We start from the raw sequence: 17,171 nt of genomic DNA, 5'->3' as shown, positions 1-17,171 counted from the left end.
GTGTGGAATATAGAGGAGGTGGTTGCTGTGTGGGTGGGAGGTCCTGCTGGTCACTTCTCAACAGGCAGCCAGTCTTGGAAGGGGAAATTGAAGAGGGAGACTGCAAAGTCTGGGCACTGCTGCTCACTTTGTTCTGAGTTTTTGCAGTGCTAGTGTTTTTAGTTAATCTTTGCATCTCACATATTACATGCCCAGTATGATAGAGCCAGAAAAATATCAGTGTTAGGGAAACTAAAACTAGCTTCAGGTTATTGTGTGCAAATGCAAATAGTTATTATCTGAGATGTTTTATATTCACTTTAACAGATGGTAGGAGTGAAAGAACAGCGAGGTTTCGCAGGTCTCGCCTTCAGGTCTTGCTCCTGTGCTTGATTCTGCTCCGGTAGCTCTCCTGTTTCTCCTGCGCCTTGTTGATGTTCAGTCCACCTTGACTGATAACAGGAATACATGCAATTATACTTCATATTACAAATACATTTCTTACATATCTCTTGGAGGACGAGAAAATAAATTAACAGCAATCATTTTAACCTGGTCAAAAACCTCCACATCCTTCTTAGTCCGTGCCTGAAGGTGGTCCTCGAAGGCATTCTAATCTGATTTGACAACTTCCACCACATCAGCTGGGGTTTCAGTGATCTGAAAGTACGTTATACAAAAATAGCAATAGACAAAGAACAACACTAAGTCAAGCACAAATTTGAAAGACTATATGCAATAATTGTACATAAATTGAATTGCATTGTTTACCTCAGTCAACAGCTGCAGCTACTGCGGTACTCAGTGGAGGCCTGGATGCTGCTGTTGTGTGCAAAGAGAATTACCTTCAGGTTGTTTGCCCACCCTTCCTGGTACCAATCAAGGGACTTGCCCATGGCAGTCTTGAGGGTCTGGTTGGTCAATTCACCAAACTTGGAGGGGGTAGGAAAGCAATATCTATTGACAATCTAAGATATTGAAATATGTCTGATTATGTACCATGGGAAAACAAAAATAAATTGTAAAAAATTAATAAAACAAACCATTGTGCTCCCACAGTTGATTTCTTCAAACCAAGCTGCTTACCTATTGCAGAGTCTTCCCAGCCTGGTGCAGGTCTACAATTTTGTTTCCGGTGTCCTTTGACAGCTCTTTGGTCTTGGCCATAGTGGAGTTTGGAGTGTGACTGTTTGAGGTTGTGGACAGGTGTCTTTTATACTGATAACAAGTTCAAACAGGTGCCATTAATACAGGTAACGAGTGGAGGACAGAGGAGCCTCTTAAAGATGAAGTTACAGGTCTGTGAGAGCCAGAAATCTTGCTTGTTTGTAGGTGACCAAATACTTATTTTCCACCATAATTTGCAAATAAATTCATAAAAAATCCTACAATGTGATTTTCTGGATTTTTTTCCTTCTCATTTTGTCTGTCATAGTTGAAGTGTACCTATGATGAAAATTACAGGCCCCTCATCTTTTTCTAGCAACAGCCCTAGCAACAGAAGCTGGAACTCATCGAATTTCATGAACTGTGCCCTCATCAGGCTGAGTCTAATGAAAAGGAATGTGACATCATGGGGCAGTTTCAGCAGGTAGTTCATCAACATGATGTTTGTGGTCTGATAAGCAGTGTTGCCAACTCATTTTCAGAGTAAATTGCAGGTAGGTTGATTTGTTGCTAAAAGATGTTGTGATGTCATTGCGTGATATCGTAAAACTGCGTCATCACGTAGAATACACAGTAAAGTTACTGAAATTGACTGGCCATCTCAGAGAAAATGAGGTTCAGGTACAGACTCCCACTCTTTTCTGTACATCTTTTGATTGATGTTGTGAGTTCTGTTCAAGATCAAAACATTTGTGACCAACTATATTCATTGGTTTTGGCTCGTCGAACCCGTACTACTACTGCTGCAGTCAGCCAACAATGATTTGCAATTTGCTGAAATTGCTGCTTCCTGTGCACGAGCTGAGTGCCCTGCTGCTGACGTCACTCACAATGCACTTTCGCAGCCAGGCACGTGTGTTGTGACTGAGTGTGTGACAGAGAAAATCGTTTTTGTCATTTAGAGGGAAAATGCGTGCATTTTAGCGTTTGAGTCACTTTTCAAAAGTTGCTAAAAGTTCAAAATACATTTTTAAAAGTTGCTAAAAATGTTGCCAGGGTAGTCTGAAATGTTTCTAAATCTAGCAACAAAATTGCTAAATTGGCATCACTGCTGAGAAGTCCTCACTGAGCTCTGTTCTCACTTTTACAGAAGAGGACTGGCCACCCCACATAGCCTGGTTCCTCTCGAGGTTTCTTCCTAGGTTTTGTCCTTTCTAGGGAGTTTTTCCTAGCCACCGTGCTTCTACACCTGCATTGCTTGCTGTTTGGGGTTTTACGCTGGGTTTCTGTACAGCACTTTGAGATATCAGCTGATGTACGAAGGGCTATATAAATAAATTTGATTTGTATGCGCTCGCAAACACGCACAGAAAATGAAGGGACAAACATCATAGAAGTGTATATAGTACCCAAATGTTCCTTAACGGCAACAAAGCCATTATGGTAAAATATTAATCTCAAGTAAATCTCACAATTGATTTTATATGTTTATTTCATACACAGAGGTATAATATAAATATAGATATATTGTGCTATTTATTTCAAAACTGGCAAGACATCATTTGTGTTGAACAGTTCAGGTCGACCTTGACTGGTTAATGCAGTTTTAGCAGACACAAAACAGTCAAGATTGGGGGCAATTACATTTTCAGTCAGTCCTTTTACTGAACACATCAAATTGAAAAGTGCCTATCGTTTTTTCCATTGGGATATTTGAATTTGTGAATTTAATTTAAATTAATCTCCTGGACAGACCGGTAGTTAAATGGAATTGACCCCAACCATACATACAGTGTCCCCATAAATATGATACTGAAAAAAGAAAACAGATCTGCACCAATGCAGAAATTGCATAATAGTCCATATCCAACATAATTATTGTTATTCAAACAAACAAAATAACAAACCGGACAGTTTCACAGTGTATGAATGAACAGAGAGTCATGGTGTGTTAATGTTATTATTTTTCACATGCTCTTGGGTGGGCTCCTTCAGTGAGAGTCAGAAAGTAAAGTATTGGGCGAACAAGCTCCTTTTGTTCCTCCGATTCGTTTGGTTCCATGGTTGGCTTGTCAGTCTCAGGAAGGCTGCATAAGAAGGTTGAAATGACAGCAGTTACACAATGCCAAACACAACAACAAAAGGTTTCAAAGAGCCAACACAGAGTTTAATGAATACACTCGACATACAGTACATTCCAGAATGCAATGCAGCTACATAAAGAGGCTGCATATAGTCTTCATAACACTAAAAGTGCATTGCCTCAAACCCTTTGGCTCTCTTGATCCAAAAATCAGTTACTTCACCTTTCCACAATATTGTCCATAAGTATTTTCAAAATGTAGTTTCTTATTTCTCAGTGATGGTGCGAATCAAAGCCAGACAGCATTCCCTCTTAACAATAGCTATTAGAGTAGTTATTGAATTCTAAATATGACGTGTGGCACTGCCTTTTCTTTGTGTCCGACATTTTATTTCTATAAAAAATAAAAACATTTTAACAACCCAATATTCCCATCATGGACATTTTATTATTTGTTTCATTCTGTGTTGTTACAGGATTCAACCCACATAATGCATAGTACATTTAATAAAAATAATAATTGACCTCAAAAGGCACAAATCGCTCAGCACTAATTGAAGCTTTGGTTGTTATGTACAGTGCCTTCAGAAAGTATTGAAACCCCTTGACTTTCTCCATATTTTATTGTGTTACTGAATAAAAAAATGCATATAAAAAAAAAATTCTTACCCTTCTACACACAATACACCAAAGTCAAAACATGTTTTTGGAAAACTTTGCAACGTTACTGAAATTAAAATACAGAAATATCTCATTTATATAAATATTCACACCTAGAATCACCTTTGGCAGCGATCACAACTGTGAGTCTTTCTGGGTTAGTCTCTAAGCGCTTTGCACACCTGGATTGTACTATTATTATTTTTTTAATTCTTCAAGCTCTGTCTAGTTGGTTGTTGCTAGACAGCCATTTTAAAGTCAAAACCGTAACTAGGCAACTCAGGAACATTCAATGCCATCTTGGTAAGCAACTCCAGTGCATATTTTTCCTTGTGTTTTAGGTAATATTTCTGCTGAAAGATGAATTTGTCTCCCAGTGTCTGCTGGAAAGAAGACAACCTGGTTTTTCGCTCGAATTTTGCCTGTGCTAAGCTCTATTCAGTTTCTTTTTATTTAAAAAACCTCCCTAGTTCTTGCCGATGACAAGCATACCCATAACATGATGCAGCCACCACCGCGCTTGAAAATATGGACAACAACCCAACACATCTTTGGACACTGTGTTAACTAACCTCCAGACGAGCTTCAATACCATACAACTGTCCTTCCGTGGCCTCCAACTGCTCTTAAATGCAAGTAAAACTAAATGCATGCACATCAATTGATCACTGCCCACACCTGCCCACCCGTCCAGCATCACTACTCTGGACGGTTCTGACTTAGAATATGTGGACAACTACAAATACCTAGGTGTCTGGTTAGACTGTAAACTCAACTTCCAGACTCACATTAAAGCATCTCTAAACCAAAATTAAATCCAGAATCAGCTTCCTATTTCACAACAAAGCATTCTTCACTCATGCTGCCTAACATACCCTCGTAAAACGGACTATCCTACCGATCCTGGACTTTGGCGATGTCATTTACAAAATAGCCTCCAACACTCTACTCAGCAAATTGGATGCAGTCTATCACAGTGCCATCCGTTTTGTCACCAAAGCCCCATATACTACCCACCACTGCGACCTGTATGCTCTCGTTGGCTGGTCCTCACTTCATATTCGTCGCCAAACCCACTGGCTCCAGGTCATCTATAAGTCTTTGCTAGGTAAAGCCCCGCCTTATCTCAGCTCACTGGTCACCATAGCAGCACCCACCCGTAGCACGAGCTCCAGCAGGTATATTTCACTGGTCACCCCCAAAGCCAATTCCTCCTTTGGCCGCCTTTCTTTCCAGTTCTCTACTGCCAATGAATGGAACGAACTGCAAAATCACTGAAGCTGGAGACTCATATCTCCCTCACTAACTTTAAACACCAGCTGTCAGAGCAGCTCACAGATCACTGCACCTGTACATAGCCCATCTGTAAATAGCCCATCCAACTACCTCATCCCCATATTATTGCACATTCATCTTCTGCACATCTATCAGTCCAGTGTTTAATTGCTATATTGTATTTATTTCGCCACTATGGCCTATTTTATTGCCTTACCTCCCCTATCCTACCTCATTTGCACACACTGTATATAGACTTTTCTATTGTATTATTATTATTGTATTATTTTTATTATTGTAATATTGACTGTATGTTTGTTTATTCCATGTGTTGTTGTTTGTGACGTACTGCTTTGCTTCATCTTGGCCAGGTCGCAGTTGTAAATGAGAACTTGGTCTCAACTAGCCTACCTGGTTAAATAAAGGTGAAATATATATATATTTTTAAACACCTCCAGGCTGTAAGGGCTATGTAAGGGCTATTTGGAGAGTGATGAGTGATGGAGTGCGCCTGCTGCTGGGTTGTTGCCCTCCTACGGCCTCCTCCACGTCTCCTGATGTAATGGCCTGTCTCCTGGTAGCGACACCATGCTCTGGACACTACGCTGACAGACACAGCAAACCTTCTTGGCACAGCTCGCATTGATGTGCCATCCTGGATGAGCTGCACTACCTGAGCCACTTGTGTGGGTTGTAGACTCCGTCTCATGCTACCACTAGAGTGAAAGCACAGCCAGCATTCAAAAGTGACCAAAACATCAGCCAGGAAGCATAGGAACTGTGGTCTGTGGTCCCCACCTGCAGAACCACTCCTTTATTATAGGCTAATTGCCTATAATTTCCACCTGTTGTATATTCCATTTGCACAACAGCATGTGAAATGTATTGTCAATCAGTGTTGCTTCCTAAGTGGACAGTTTGATTTCACAGAAGTGTGATTGACTTGGAGTTACATTGTGTTGTTTAAGTGTTCCCTTTATTTTTTTGAGCAGTGTATATATATATATATATATATATATATGATCAAATGACTCTTGTAAAGTAGTGACGGGAACCATCTGCTTAGTTTCCTGGAACAAGTTATAAAAAAAAAGATCAGTGCAGTTATCCTTGCAAGTGGAGGGTGCCGGATTACTGAAAAGGGGTGCCAATAATTTGGACCCCTATCTTTTTGAGAGAACAAAAATAAAAATTCTCTAAGCAAATGTATTAGTATAAAATAATATAATCTAACCCCCCCTTTTTTATATACATACAATATAGGTATTTTTTGTTCATTTTTTATCAAGGGTGCCAATAATTTTGGACATGACTGTATATTATGTACCTATGTACGTTATATTAAATATCAACCTTAAAGCAAAAAACGTATCAGTTGTGGATCGGTTGTGTACAACAATTTTATGTATGCTTTTTGGTATCCATACCAGATTCAATCAGTATATTGTTGATCAGAATATAGGTGATTCTAATTGAATTAGTATAAACTGAGCAGGTGTTCAGTGGATAACTAACCTTGATGAGAGGGTTAATGACTCCAACATTAGGACTGGTGTTGAACACTTTGTTGAAGCCAGTCTCTCTGTTGACCAGCTCCAGCTGATAGAACTTTTTGTCATCCTACAAAAAAAACAGGAAAGACTGATCAGTTCATGTCTGTAACAGAAGGACCACTTTGGAAAAAAAGTGTTTAAATTACTGCTTTGAAGTAGGGAACCAATGGACATCTTGTTGTATTATTTCATACCCAAATAAATCAAATTCAACATGTGAGTCAGAGGACTGACACTAAGGTCCCAATTTAAGCCAATAAAATAAATGCCAACTGTAGGTTCACTTAGAATATTTCTGCTGTATTTTATGGTAAAGCTGTTCTTCTGGCACAGGATATATTGGATATTGACAGGAATCCATGCCACACTCTGAGTTAACCCTCAGTGAGGATTTCCTTTATCTGCAACTGATTGAATTGAGTTAGGGCCCTTAAGTGTTTGCATCAGTACAATGTTTTGTATCATTCACAGGGAATAAAACCTTGAAGTTGGAATGTTGGTAAAATCATTAGAAGTTGTAAGAAGGTAAAATAAGTTCACTAAAAGGAGGAAATCTTAAGGTAAAGTATATATAAACTTAAAGAGAGTTTAATGATTTCACTGTTCTTTTTTGTTTATTTTACTCCCTTATGACCACAGCAGGTGCAAACACTTAAAACAATTCCCTCTGATTTGTAGCTAGATGGTAGATATTCAAATTCTAAAACTTTAGTCAAGAAATCAATTGAAATTGTGTTCCGGAGTTCCAAATTGAGCAGCTGCTGAAAAATGAGCTCCTGTATATATTGAGATTTAAATGGTTTTTTAGAGTGAAGTACATCGAAAAAATCAAGAGAAAACTGCAAGACTCAATAGAAGACAAAACAAGGAACAAACCAAAAAGACAGGCTTTTGAAGAAGTAATTATTTTTCATAAAATTGTACAGTTATCTTAGCTAGCTGAATTGCTAGCTGAATTGTTTACTTGTTGCTAAGCAGTTGCTAGGGACTCTCCTGGAAGAAGCTAGCTAGCTTACAAAGAATAACAACAAAAAATATCTAGTTAACAGAAGAAAGGAAGACAAAATAAGGACAGAAGAAAAAGGAAAAGAAAAAGGACAACAAAGTGAAACCTCTAAAGAAACAAGAGACCATAATACAAGAAACAGCACTATAGAGAGATAGAACAACAACAACGCAGCCACTGCCAGCTAGCCTACTTCAGCAGTACTGTATCATTTGAATTATTTTAGTCAATAAGATTCCTGCTACGTAAGCTTAACTTTCTGAACATTTGAGACGTGTAGTCCATTTGTCATTCCAATCTCCTTTGCATTAGCGTAGCCTCTTCTGTAGCCTGTCAACTATGTGTCTGTCTATCCCTGTTCTCTCCTCTCTGCACAGACCATACAAACGCTCCACACCGCGTGGCCGCGGCCACTCTAATCTGGTGGTCCCAGCGCGCACGACCCACGTGGAGTTCCAGGTCTCCGGTAGCCTCTGGAACTGCCGATCTGCGGCCAACAAGGCAGAGTTCATCTCAGCCTATGCCTCCCTCCAGTCCCTCGACTTCTTGGCACTGACGGAAACATGGATCACCACAGATAACACTGCTACTCCTACTGCTCTCTCTTCGTCCGCCCACGTGTTCTCGCACACCCCGAGAGCTTCTGGTCAGCGGGGTGGTGGCACCGGGATCCTCATCTCTCCCAAGTGGTCATTCTCTCTTTCTCCCCTTACCCATCTGTCTATCGCCTCCTTTGAATTCCATGCTGTCACAGTTACCAGCCCTTTCAAGCTTAACATCCTTATCATTTATCGCCCTCCAGGTTCCCTCGGAAAGTTCATCAATGAGCTTGATGCCTTGATAAGCTCCTTTCCTGAGGATGGCTCACCTCTCACAGTTCTGGGCGACTTTAACCTCCCCACGTCTACCTTTGACTCATTCCTCTCTGCCTCCTTCTTTCCACTCCTCTACTCTTTTGACCTCACCCTCTCACCTTCCCCCTCTACTCACAAGGCAGGCAATACGCTCGACCTCATCTTTACTAGATGCTGTTCTTCCACTAACCTCACTGCAACTCCCCTCCAAGTCTCCGACCACTACCTTGTATCCTTTTCCTCTTGCTCTCATCCAACACTTCCCACACTGCCCCTACTCGGATGGTATCGCGCCGTCCCAATCTTCGCGCTCTCTCCCCGCTACTCTCTCCTCTTCCATCCTATCATCTCTTCCCTCTGCTCAAACCTTCTCCAACCTATCTCCTGATTCTGCCTCCTCAACCCTCCTCTCCTCCCTTTCTGCATCCCTTGATTCTCTATGTCCCCTATCCTCCAGGCCGGCTCGGTCCTCCCCTCCTGCTCCGTGGCTCGACGACTCATTGCGAGCTCACAGAACAGGGCTCCGGGCAGCCGAGCGGAAATGGAGGAAAACTCGCCTCCCTGCGGACCTGGCATCCTTTCACTCCCTCCTCTCTACATTTTCCTCTTCTGTCTCTGCTGCTAAAGCCACTTTCTACCACTCTAAAGTCCAAGCATCTGCCTCTAACCCTAGGAAGCTCTTTGCCACCTTCTCCTCCCTCCTGAATCCTCCTCCCCCTCCCCCCTCCTCCCTCTCTGCAGATGACTTCGTCAACCATTTTGAAAAGAAGGTCGACGACATCCGATCCTCGTTTGCTAAGTCAAACGACACCGCTGGTTCTGCTCACACTGCCCTACCCTGTGCTCTGACCTCTTTCTCCCCTCTCTCTCCAGATGAAATCTCGCGTCTTGTGACGGCCGGCCGCCCAACAACCTGCCCGCTTGACCCTATTCCCTCCTCTCTTCTCCAGACCATTTCCGGAGACCTTCTCCCTTACCTCACCTCGCTCATCAACTCATCCCTGACCGCTGGCTACGTCCCTTCTGTCTTCAAGAGAGCGAGAGTTGCACCCCTTCTGAAAAAACCTACACTCGATCCCTCCGATGTCAACAACTACAGACCAGTATCCCTTCTTTCTTTTCTCTCCAAAACTCTTGAACGTGCCGTCCTTGGCCAGCTCTCCCGCTATCTCTCTCAGAATGACCTTCTTGATCCAAATCAGTCTGGTTTCAAGACTAGTCATTCAACTGAGACTGCTCTTCTCTGTATCACGGAGGCCCTCCGCACTGCTAAAGCTAACTCTCTCTCCTCTGCTCTCATCCTTCTAGACCTATCGGCTGCCTTCGATACTGTGAACCATCAGATCCTCCTCTCCACCCTCTCCGAGTTGGGCATCTCCGGCGCGGCCCACGCTTGGATTGCGTCCTACCTGACAGGTCGCTCCTACCAGGTGGCGTGGCGAGAATCTGTCTCCTCACCACGCGCTCTCACCACTGGCGTCCCCCAGGGCTCTGTTCTAGGCCCTCTCCTATTCTCGCTATACACCAAGTCACTTGGCTCTGTCATAACCTCACATGGTCTCTCCTATCATTGCTATGCAGACGACACACAATTCATCTTCTCCTTTCCCCCTTCTGATGACCAGGTGGCGATCGCATCTCTGCATGTCTGGCAGACATATCAGTGTGGATGACGGATCACCACCTCAAGCTGAACCTCGGCAAGACGGAGCTGCTCTTCCTCCCGGGAAGGACTGCCCGTTCCATGATCTCGCCATCACGGTTGACAACTCCATTGTGTCCTCCTCCCAGAGCGCTAAGAACCTTGGCGTGATCCTGGACAACACCCTGTCGTTCTCAACTAACATCATGGCGGTGGCCCGTTCTTGTAGGTTCATGCTCTAACAACATCCGCAGAGTACGACCCTGCCTCACACAGGAAGCAGCGCAGGTCCTAATCCAGGCACTTGTCATCTCCCGTCTGGATTACTGCAACTCGCTGTTGGCTGGGCTCCCTGCCTGTGCCATTAAACCCCTACAACTCATCCAGAACGCCGCAGCCCGTCTGGTGTTCAACCTTCCCAAGTTCTCTCACGTCACCCCGCTCCTCCGCTCTCTCCACTGGCTTCCAGGTGAAGCTCGCATCTGCTACAAGACCATGGTGCTTGCCTACGGAGCTGTGAGGGGAACGGCACCTCAGTACCTCCAGGCTCTGATCAGGCCCTACACCCAAACAAGGGCACTGCGTTCATCCACCTCTGGCCTGCTCGCCTCCCTACCACTGAGGAAGTACAGTTCCCGCGCAGCCCAGTCAAAACTGTTCGCTGCTCTGGCCCCCCAATGGTGGAACAAACTCCCTCACGACGCCAGGACAGCGGAGTCAATCACCACCTTCCGGAGACACCTGAAACCCCACCTCTTTCAGGAATACCTAGGATAGGATAAAGTAATCCTTCTCACCCCCCTTAAAAGATTTAGATGCACTATTGTAAAGTGGCTGTTCCACTGGATGTCTTAAGGTGAACGCACCAATTTGTAAGTCGCTCTGGATAAGAGCGTCTGCTAAATGACTTAAATGTAATGTAAATGTAAATCCTATAGTCACATCTTGGCCACAAATTCTGAGTGGGTATTTTTCTATTTGTTTGATGTGTACATGAAGCATGCAATTCAGACATTACATACATTGAAATAAATCACAAGGGATAATAAAAATCAATGAAATCATGGCATACAATCAAAGAATGTCAGTGCTTGTTCATGGTTTGGTTTGAAGGTCTCATTATGAGTGTCAGTGAGAGGCCATTTGTTTAGAGGGTGATGGAGCTAGCAGGGGGAATCAAGTTGGAGTCTCTTAGGCTTTTGTGCTATCTGTAGTTGGTTCCCAAAATGTTTCTGGTAGGTTCAGAAACTACAGCTGCAGTCCAATTCTCTCCCTTTCTCAATGAAGTGTGCACCCATTCACTCTCCCTCATGGACTCAATAGCATTGGATAGGTGTGTACATGGGCTAGATACAGTTGAAGTCAGAAGTTCACATACACCTTTGACAAATCATTTAAACTCAGTTTTTCACAATTCCTGACATTTAATCTGAGTAAAAATTCCCCGTTTTAGGTCAGTTAGCATCACAACTTTATTTGAAGAATGTGAAATGTCAGAATAATAGTAGAGTGAATTAATTTCAGCTTTTTTTTTCTTTCATCACATTTCCAGTGGGACAGAAGTTTACATACACTCAATTAGTATTTGGTAGCATTGTCATTAAATTGTTGAACTTCGGTCAAACATTTCAGGTAGCCTTCCACAAGCTTCCCACAATAAGTTGGGTAAATTTTGGCCCATTCCTCCTGACAGAGCTGGTGTAACTGAGTCAGGTTTGTAGGCCTCCTTACTCACATGCTTTTTCAGTTCTTCCCACAAATTTTCTATAGGATTGAGGTCAGGGCTTTGTGATGGCCACTCCAATACCTTGACTTGTTGTCCTTAAGCCATTTTGCCACATCTTTGGAAGTATGCTTGGGGTCATTGTCCATTTGGAAGACCCATTTGCGACCAAGCTTTAACTACCTGACTGATGTCTTGAGATGTTGCTTCAATACAACCACACAATTTTCCCACCTCATGATGCCATCTATTTTGTGAAGTGCATCAGTCCCTCCTGCAGCAAAGCACCCCCACAACATGTTGCTGCCACCCCCGTGCTTCACGGTTGGGATGGTGTTCTTCGGCTTGCAAAGACTCACCCTTTTTCCTCCAAACGATGCTCATTATGGCCAAACAGTTATATTTTTGTTATATCAGACCAGAGGACATTTCTCCAAAAAGTACGACCTTTGACCCATGTGCAGTTGCAAACTGTAGTCTGGCTTTTTCATGGCGGTTCTGGAGCAGTGGCTTCTTCCTCGCTAAGCAGCCTTTCAGGTTATGTCAATATAGGACTCGTTTTACTGTGGATATAGATACTTTTGTACCTGTTTCTTCCAGCATCTTCACAAGGTCCTTTGCTGTTGTTCTGGGATTGATTGCACATTTCGCACCAAAGTATGTCCATCTCTAGGAGACAGAACGCATCTCCTTCCTGAGCGTTATGACGGCTAAGTGGTCCATGGTGTTTATACTTGCTTGCTATTGCTTGTACAGATGAACGTGGTACCTTCAGGCATTTGGAAATTGCTCCCAGGGATGAAACAGACTTGTGGAGGTCTACAATTTTTTTTATGAGGTCTTTTTTTTCTGGCACTGAGTTCGAAGGTAGGCCTTGAAATACATCCACAGGTACACCTCCAATTGACACAAATTATGTCAATTAGCCTATCAGAAGCTTCTTAAACCATGACATCATTTTCTGGAATTTTCCAAGCTGTTTAAAGGCACAGTCAGTGTATGTAAACTTCTGACCCACTGGAATTGTGATATAGTGAATTATAAGTTAAATAATCTGTCTGTAAACACTTGTTGGATAAATTACTTGTGTCATGCACAAAGTAGATGTCCTAATTGACTTGCAAAAACTATAGTTTGTTAACAAGAAATTTGTGGAGTGGTTGAAAAACTAGTTTTAATGACTCCAACCTAAGTGTATGTAAACATCCAACTTCAACTGTATGTATTTCTTACACCATGCTTTAAATCCATGCGGGGGAGTGAACGAGGGTGAGAACTGCCAAGTAAAGATTTATAAAGATTCTGTCATATACGATTTCAGGACCATTCATGACTACGGACATTTGTTTTTCCAGACCATGTGATCTAACCAGGGACCTAGTTATTGTTATAGTTGACTATTTAAGCAATAAGGCATGGGGGGGTGTGGTATATGGCCAATATACCACGGCTAGGGGCTGTTCTTAAGCATGACGCAATGCAGAGTGCCTGGATACAGGCCTTAACCGTGGTATATTGGCCAAAAACCACACACCCCGAGGTGCCTTATTGCGATTATAAACTGGTTATCAACATAAGTAGAGCAGTAAAAATCAATGTTTTGTCATACCCGTGGTATACGGTCTGACATACCATGGCTGTCAGCCAATCAAATCAGCATACAGTATATACAACTTAGGGCCTATCAGGACATATTTCATTGTGGACAATTAGGTAATATTTGGTTGAGACCTTGATCAATGAGATATCCACCCACTCAAGTAAACAGGGAAAAGTTTGTGCTTAATCCTATTCTTTAACTTCAATTTTTGGTTGAGTTAGAGATGTGAATCCAACACATTATTTGTTGACCTGTTGTCAAGTTAGTATTCACTGTATTGCAAAAGTTATACTGAATTGTTTGGTTGTCAACAAACCACAAATCAACATTTGAAGGAGATGTACTGTATATACTGATTGGATAGTTCAATCTATGCCACCCACGTGGTCCTATTCTTTAACCTTCGAGTTTTGGTTGAGTTGGAGACATGAATCCAACATGTTAATTGTTAACTGCTATTTAGGCCGGGACTCAATCTGATACGCATTATAGCGCCCTTGACATTTAAAGGTAATTTCCATTGCATTTACTGTGAATGAGATCTCCATGAATGTCAGGGAAAATGCCTTTAAAATCCGAATTGTCGACTGTACAACACGCTGTGCTATAAATTAAATTGTGGCCTTACTGTATTGGAAAAGTGATATCGAATTGTTTTTGGTTGTCAATAAAACCAAATATTAACATTTGAAGGAGATGTATCTACTACTTGGACAGTTTCATCTGTCCTGGTTTAGTGCTATTCTTTATCCGTTTCCAACTTCTAGGAATATTTTAATCCACTTAACCCCAATATTTCACCATCATTGTAAAGCACTAGTTCTTTGTTGCTTTGGGAAAGTAAATTCTGAAGATTTTTACTTAATTTAATGTTTTTCTTAATTAATTTACATTTGTCACTCAAGTTTAGATGTAATCCGTAGTAAGGGGAATCAGTGCCACTGGCCGCCATAGTTGTTTTTGTTGCAGAGCTGAGGAGCGTCACCCAGCATGGTAAAATTAATTGCAGTCCATATCTTCTCTTCTATCGCGGGGGATTCAATGATGTCCGAGGGGGGGAAAAACGCGTTTGTTGCTGTAATATCGCAAACGGACGTGGCAATTTCACCATTAAGGGGAAGGGGACACCGAGTCAGTTCCATAACTGTATCCATTCAACTGAAATGTGTCTTCTGCATTTAACTCAACCCCTCTGAATTAGAGGTGCGGGGGGCTGCCTTAATCGACGTCCAGGTCATCGGTGCCCGTGGAGCAGTTTTTGTGGGGGTTAACTGCCTTGCTCAAGGGCAGAATGGCAAGTTTTTCCACCTTGCCGGCTCAGGGATTCCAATAAGCAACCTTTTGGTTACTGTCACAGCGCTGTAACCGCTGGGATTCCAGCTTTAAGGTCAACCCTGTAACGTGAACTCTCGTATTCCTTTAAAATCTTTTTTTTGTCGAAACAAACATTGATCATCTAATAGCTGCCATTTTCTGGTGTTTTGTGGTGGAAAACTGGGCCCATCTAGCATAACACGTCAACGCTGTTGCCCATACATAGATAAGCTGGAAATGTTTTAACAATTTCAACAACAAAGGGCACACAACAACTTTCTATTTCCTTTGTCACAAGGGGAGATGAAATCTAAGATAAAAATCGTCAACCCTGTCAGTAAGTCACTTTTTAAAATGTATTTTTTATTTTACCTCTTGAGATGGAAAAATATGTTTGTTATGAAGTTGAACATGTGCTCTTTGTGACAGAATGTTAAAATGAGGTGAAATTGTTATATTTGACAAAATTAAAGGACCCAAAAGTTACTTGTGGAATAACACAATAATGTAAAAATAATGTCCAGGGAACATACTTCCACAACAGCGCCCAACCAAATGGTAATTACTTTATGTTCCGTGAAGGTTTCTTGTTAGTTGACCAACCACCACCATTCCCTGAGAATTACTTTTCTACTGAATTCTACTGTGTCAGGGGCAGATCTCAAAAATGGACTTGGGTAATGGCATACAACTATAATAGGATTAATTGGATGGTAGAAATGTCAATGTATCCCCTCATCAAATTTATTTAAAGTCACCAGTGAATTTGCTGTTTATTTTCCCCCCAATGTTCAAGTGAAACCTACGCCCTTGAGTTGACCACCCACCACCAGTTTCTTGACAAGGGCCTCTCGCTCTGTCACCATGTCCTTGAGCTCAGCAATGACCTGTAGGTCCTCATGACGACTCTCTCTGTTCCGAAACTTATCTTCTGTCCCCTCCAATCTAGACCAGGGTGACACATCAAAACATAAAATATGCATTAGATAACCATAAAAGTATCAAATTGCCAAGTAGATGCTACACAGTACCTTGTATGGCATCTAGATGGTGCACACATTGAAAGTTATCTAAATCAAATGTATTTATATAGCCCTTACATCAGCTGATATCTTAAAGTGCTGTACAGAAACCCAGCCTAAAACCACAAACAGCAAGCAATGCAGGTGTAGAAGCACTCAGGTGTGCAGGTGTAGAAGCATCTAAATTAGGTCACCATAGATGGCATTAAGTATGTAAGCAGAACAATGGGGGAGGATCTGTGTATCAACATTTCAACAGTGGCATAACATTCTAGCACACGTCATCGGATAAAAATAACATTTGAGGTGAGATCCCTGGCTTTTGATTGCTCTCTCACACACACTCACACATACACACTCCGTGCCCTTACAGTATCTGGAGGGCAGAGATCTTGTCCTTCAGTAGCTCCTGGGCTTTGTTGAAGTCTGAGAGCATGATCTGAGTCTCTCTATGGTGAACAGCACTCAGCTCCCCCAGCTCTCTCTCATGTCTCTTTGTCAGGTCCTGTTCATGAGCCCTGAGGGACAGAGAGAGAGACAGAGGTCAGTCACATATCCCCAGTGGCTGAATGTAAACAAAGGTTTGCAGCCAAACTATGTTAAAATGAGTCTCTGTACACTCTCCAGTCAATAACGATGAGTAAATAATTAAAGCAAGCTAAAAATAACAATAATGCATTTATATAACAGGCACTCACTCCTGTGAGATTTTTACCTCTCTTCCCATATCTAATCATGGAATTTATCCAAACACAACACTACTTTCCCACAAATCCAAACTGCAATACAGTCTCTGCTTAACTGGTTGTGGATGTTGTAGAATTCAAGTGGAATAAAAGAGGGATGTGTATGTCAGTCACCTCCAAAAGATACACCTGCCATGTCCTGAGAAATGGGACTTTATTTATATCTTGAGAGTCTCTGTAGGACACGTCATACTGTAGGATGGCCACAATCACGTCAATCATTCTAGCCACAGAGCATAGCATTATGCCAGAGATAGAGATCTTCACTTATCTCCGGGTACATATAGTGTATTCAATCCCTTTCCTTTTTCCACATTTTGTTACGTTACAGCCTAAAAATGATGAAATTCTTTCCCCCCCTCATCAATCTACACACAATGCCCCATAATGACAAAGCAAAAACAGGTTTTTAGAATGTTTAAAAACAATGTAACTGTATTGCCTAATGTGAAAACTGTGTAATCTACTGCAATTTACAGTACTGTAGCATAATACTTTCAGCACATCTAAGGGTTATTTGAAACACGTATCTTGCATTGTTTGCTATTGGATTAACTGGTAGTTAAAATGACTAAATTGAAAAGATATCATTGTGTTGTGGTGATTA

The 17,171-nt window shown here is 42.0% G+C and overlaps 1 protein-coding gene and 1 long non-coding RNA gene across 3 annotated transcripts in view; both read right to left on the bottom strand.

Moving 5' to 3' along the window:
- Positions 1-396: 396 nt before the first annotated feature.
- Positions 397-1,241, bottom strand: LOC115112793 (uncharacterized). The gene is made up of 4 exons (XR_003861020.2): positions 1,066-1,241; positions 751-911; positions 532-639; positions 397-431 (listed from the first exon to the last, which is right to left on the bottom strand). It is a non-coding gene; the product is annotated as an uncharacterized LOC115112793 (long non-coding RNA).
- A 1,319-nt stretch (positions 1,242-2,560) lies between these two features.
- The window catches only part of LOC115113435 (protein FAM184A-like), a 75,464-nt gene continuing 60,853 nt past the window's right edge, over positions 2,561-17,171 (bottom strand). Inside the window, exons 14-17 of one of the 2 annotated variants that reach the window (XM_029641053.2) lie at positions 16,190-16,336; positions 15,603-15,741; positions 6,620-6,724; positions 2,561-3,173 (exon numbers count right to left, since the gene is read on the bottom strand). In XM_029641053.2, the coding sequence (XP_029496913.1) occupies positions 3,165-3,173; positions 6,620-6,724; positions 15,603-15,741; positions 16,190-16,336 (400 nt within the window). In that variant the 3' untranslated portion in view covers positions 2,561-3,164. The remainder of the gene's footprint in view (positions 3,174-6,619; positions 6,725-15,602; positions 15,742-16,189; positions 16,337-17,171) is intronic. The other variant, XM_029641054.2, reaches the window with a different exon arrangement.

The sequence above is a fragment of the Oncorhynchus nerka genome, linkage group LG28, assembly GCF_034236695.1.
Source record: "Oncorhynchus nerka isolate Pitt River linkage group LG28, Oner_Uvic_2.0, whole genome shotgun sequence".
NCBI lineage: Eukaryota > Metazoa > Chordata > Actinopteri > Salmoniformes > Salmonidae > Oncorhynchus > Oncorhynchus nerka.
Note: the sequence above shows the minus strand (reverse complement) of the source record. Positions and strands in the feature narration are given on the sequence as shown.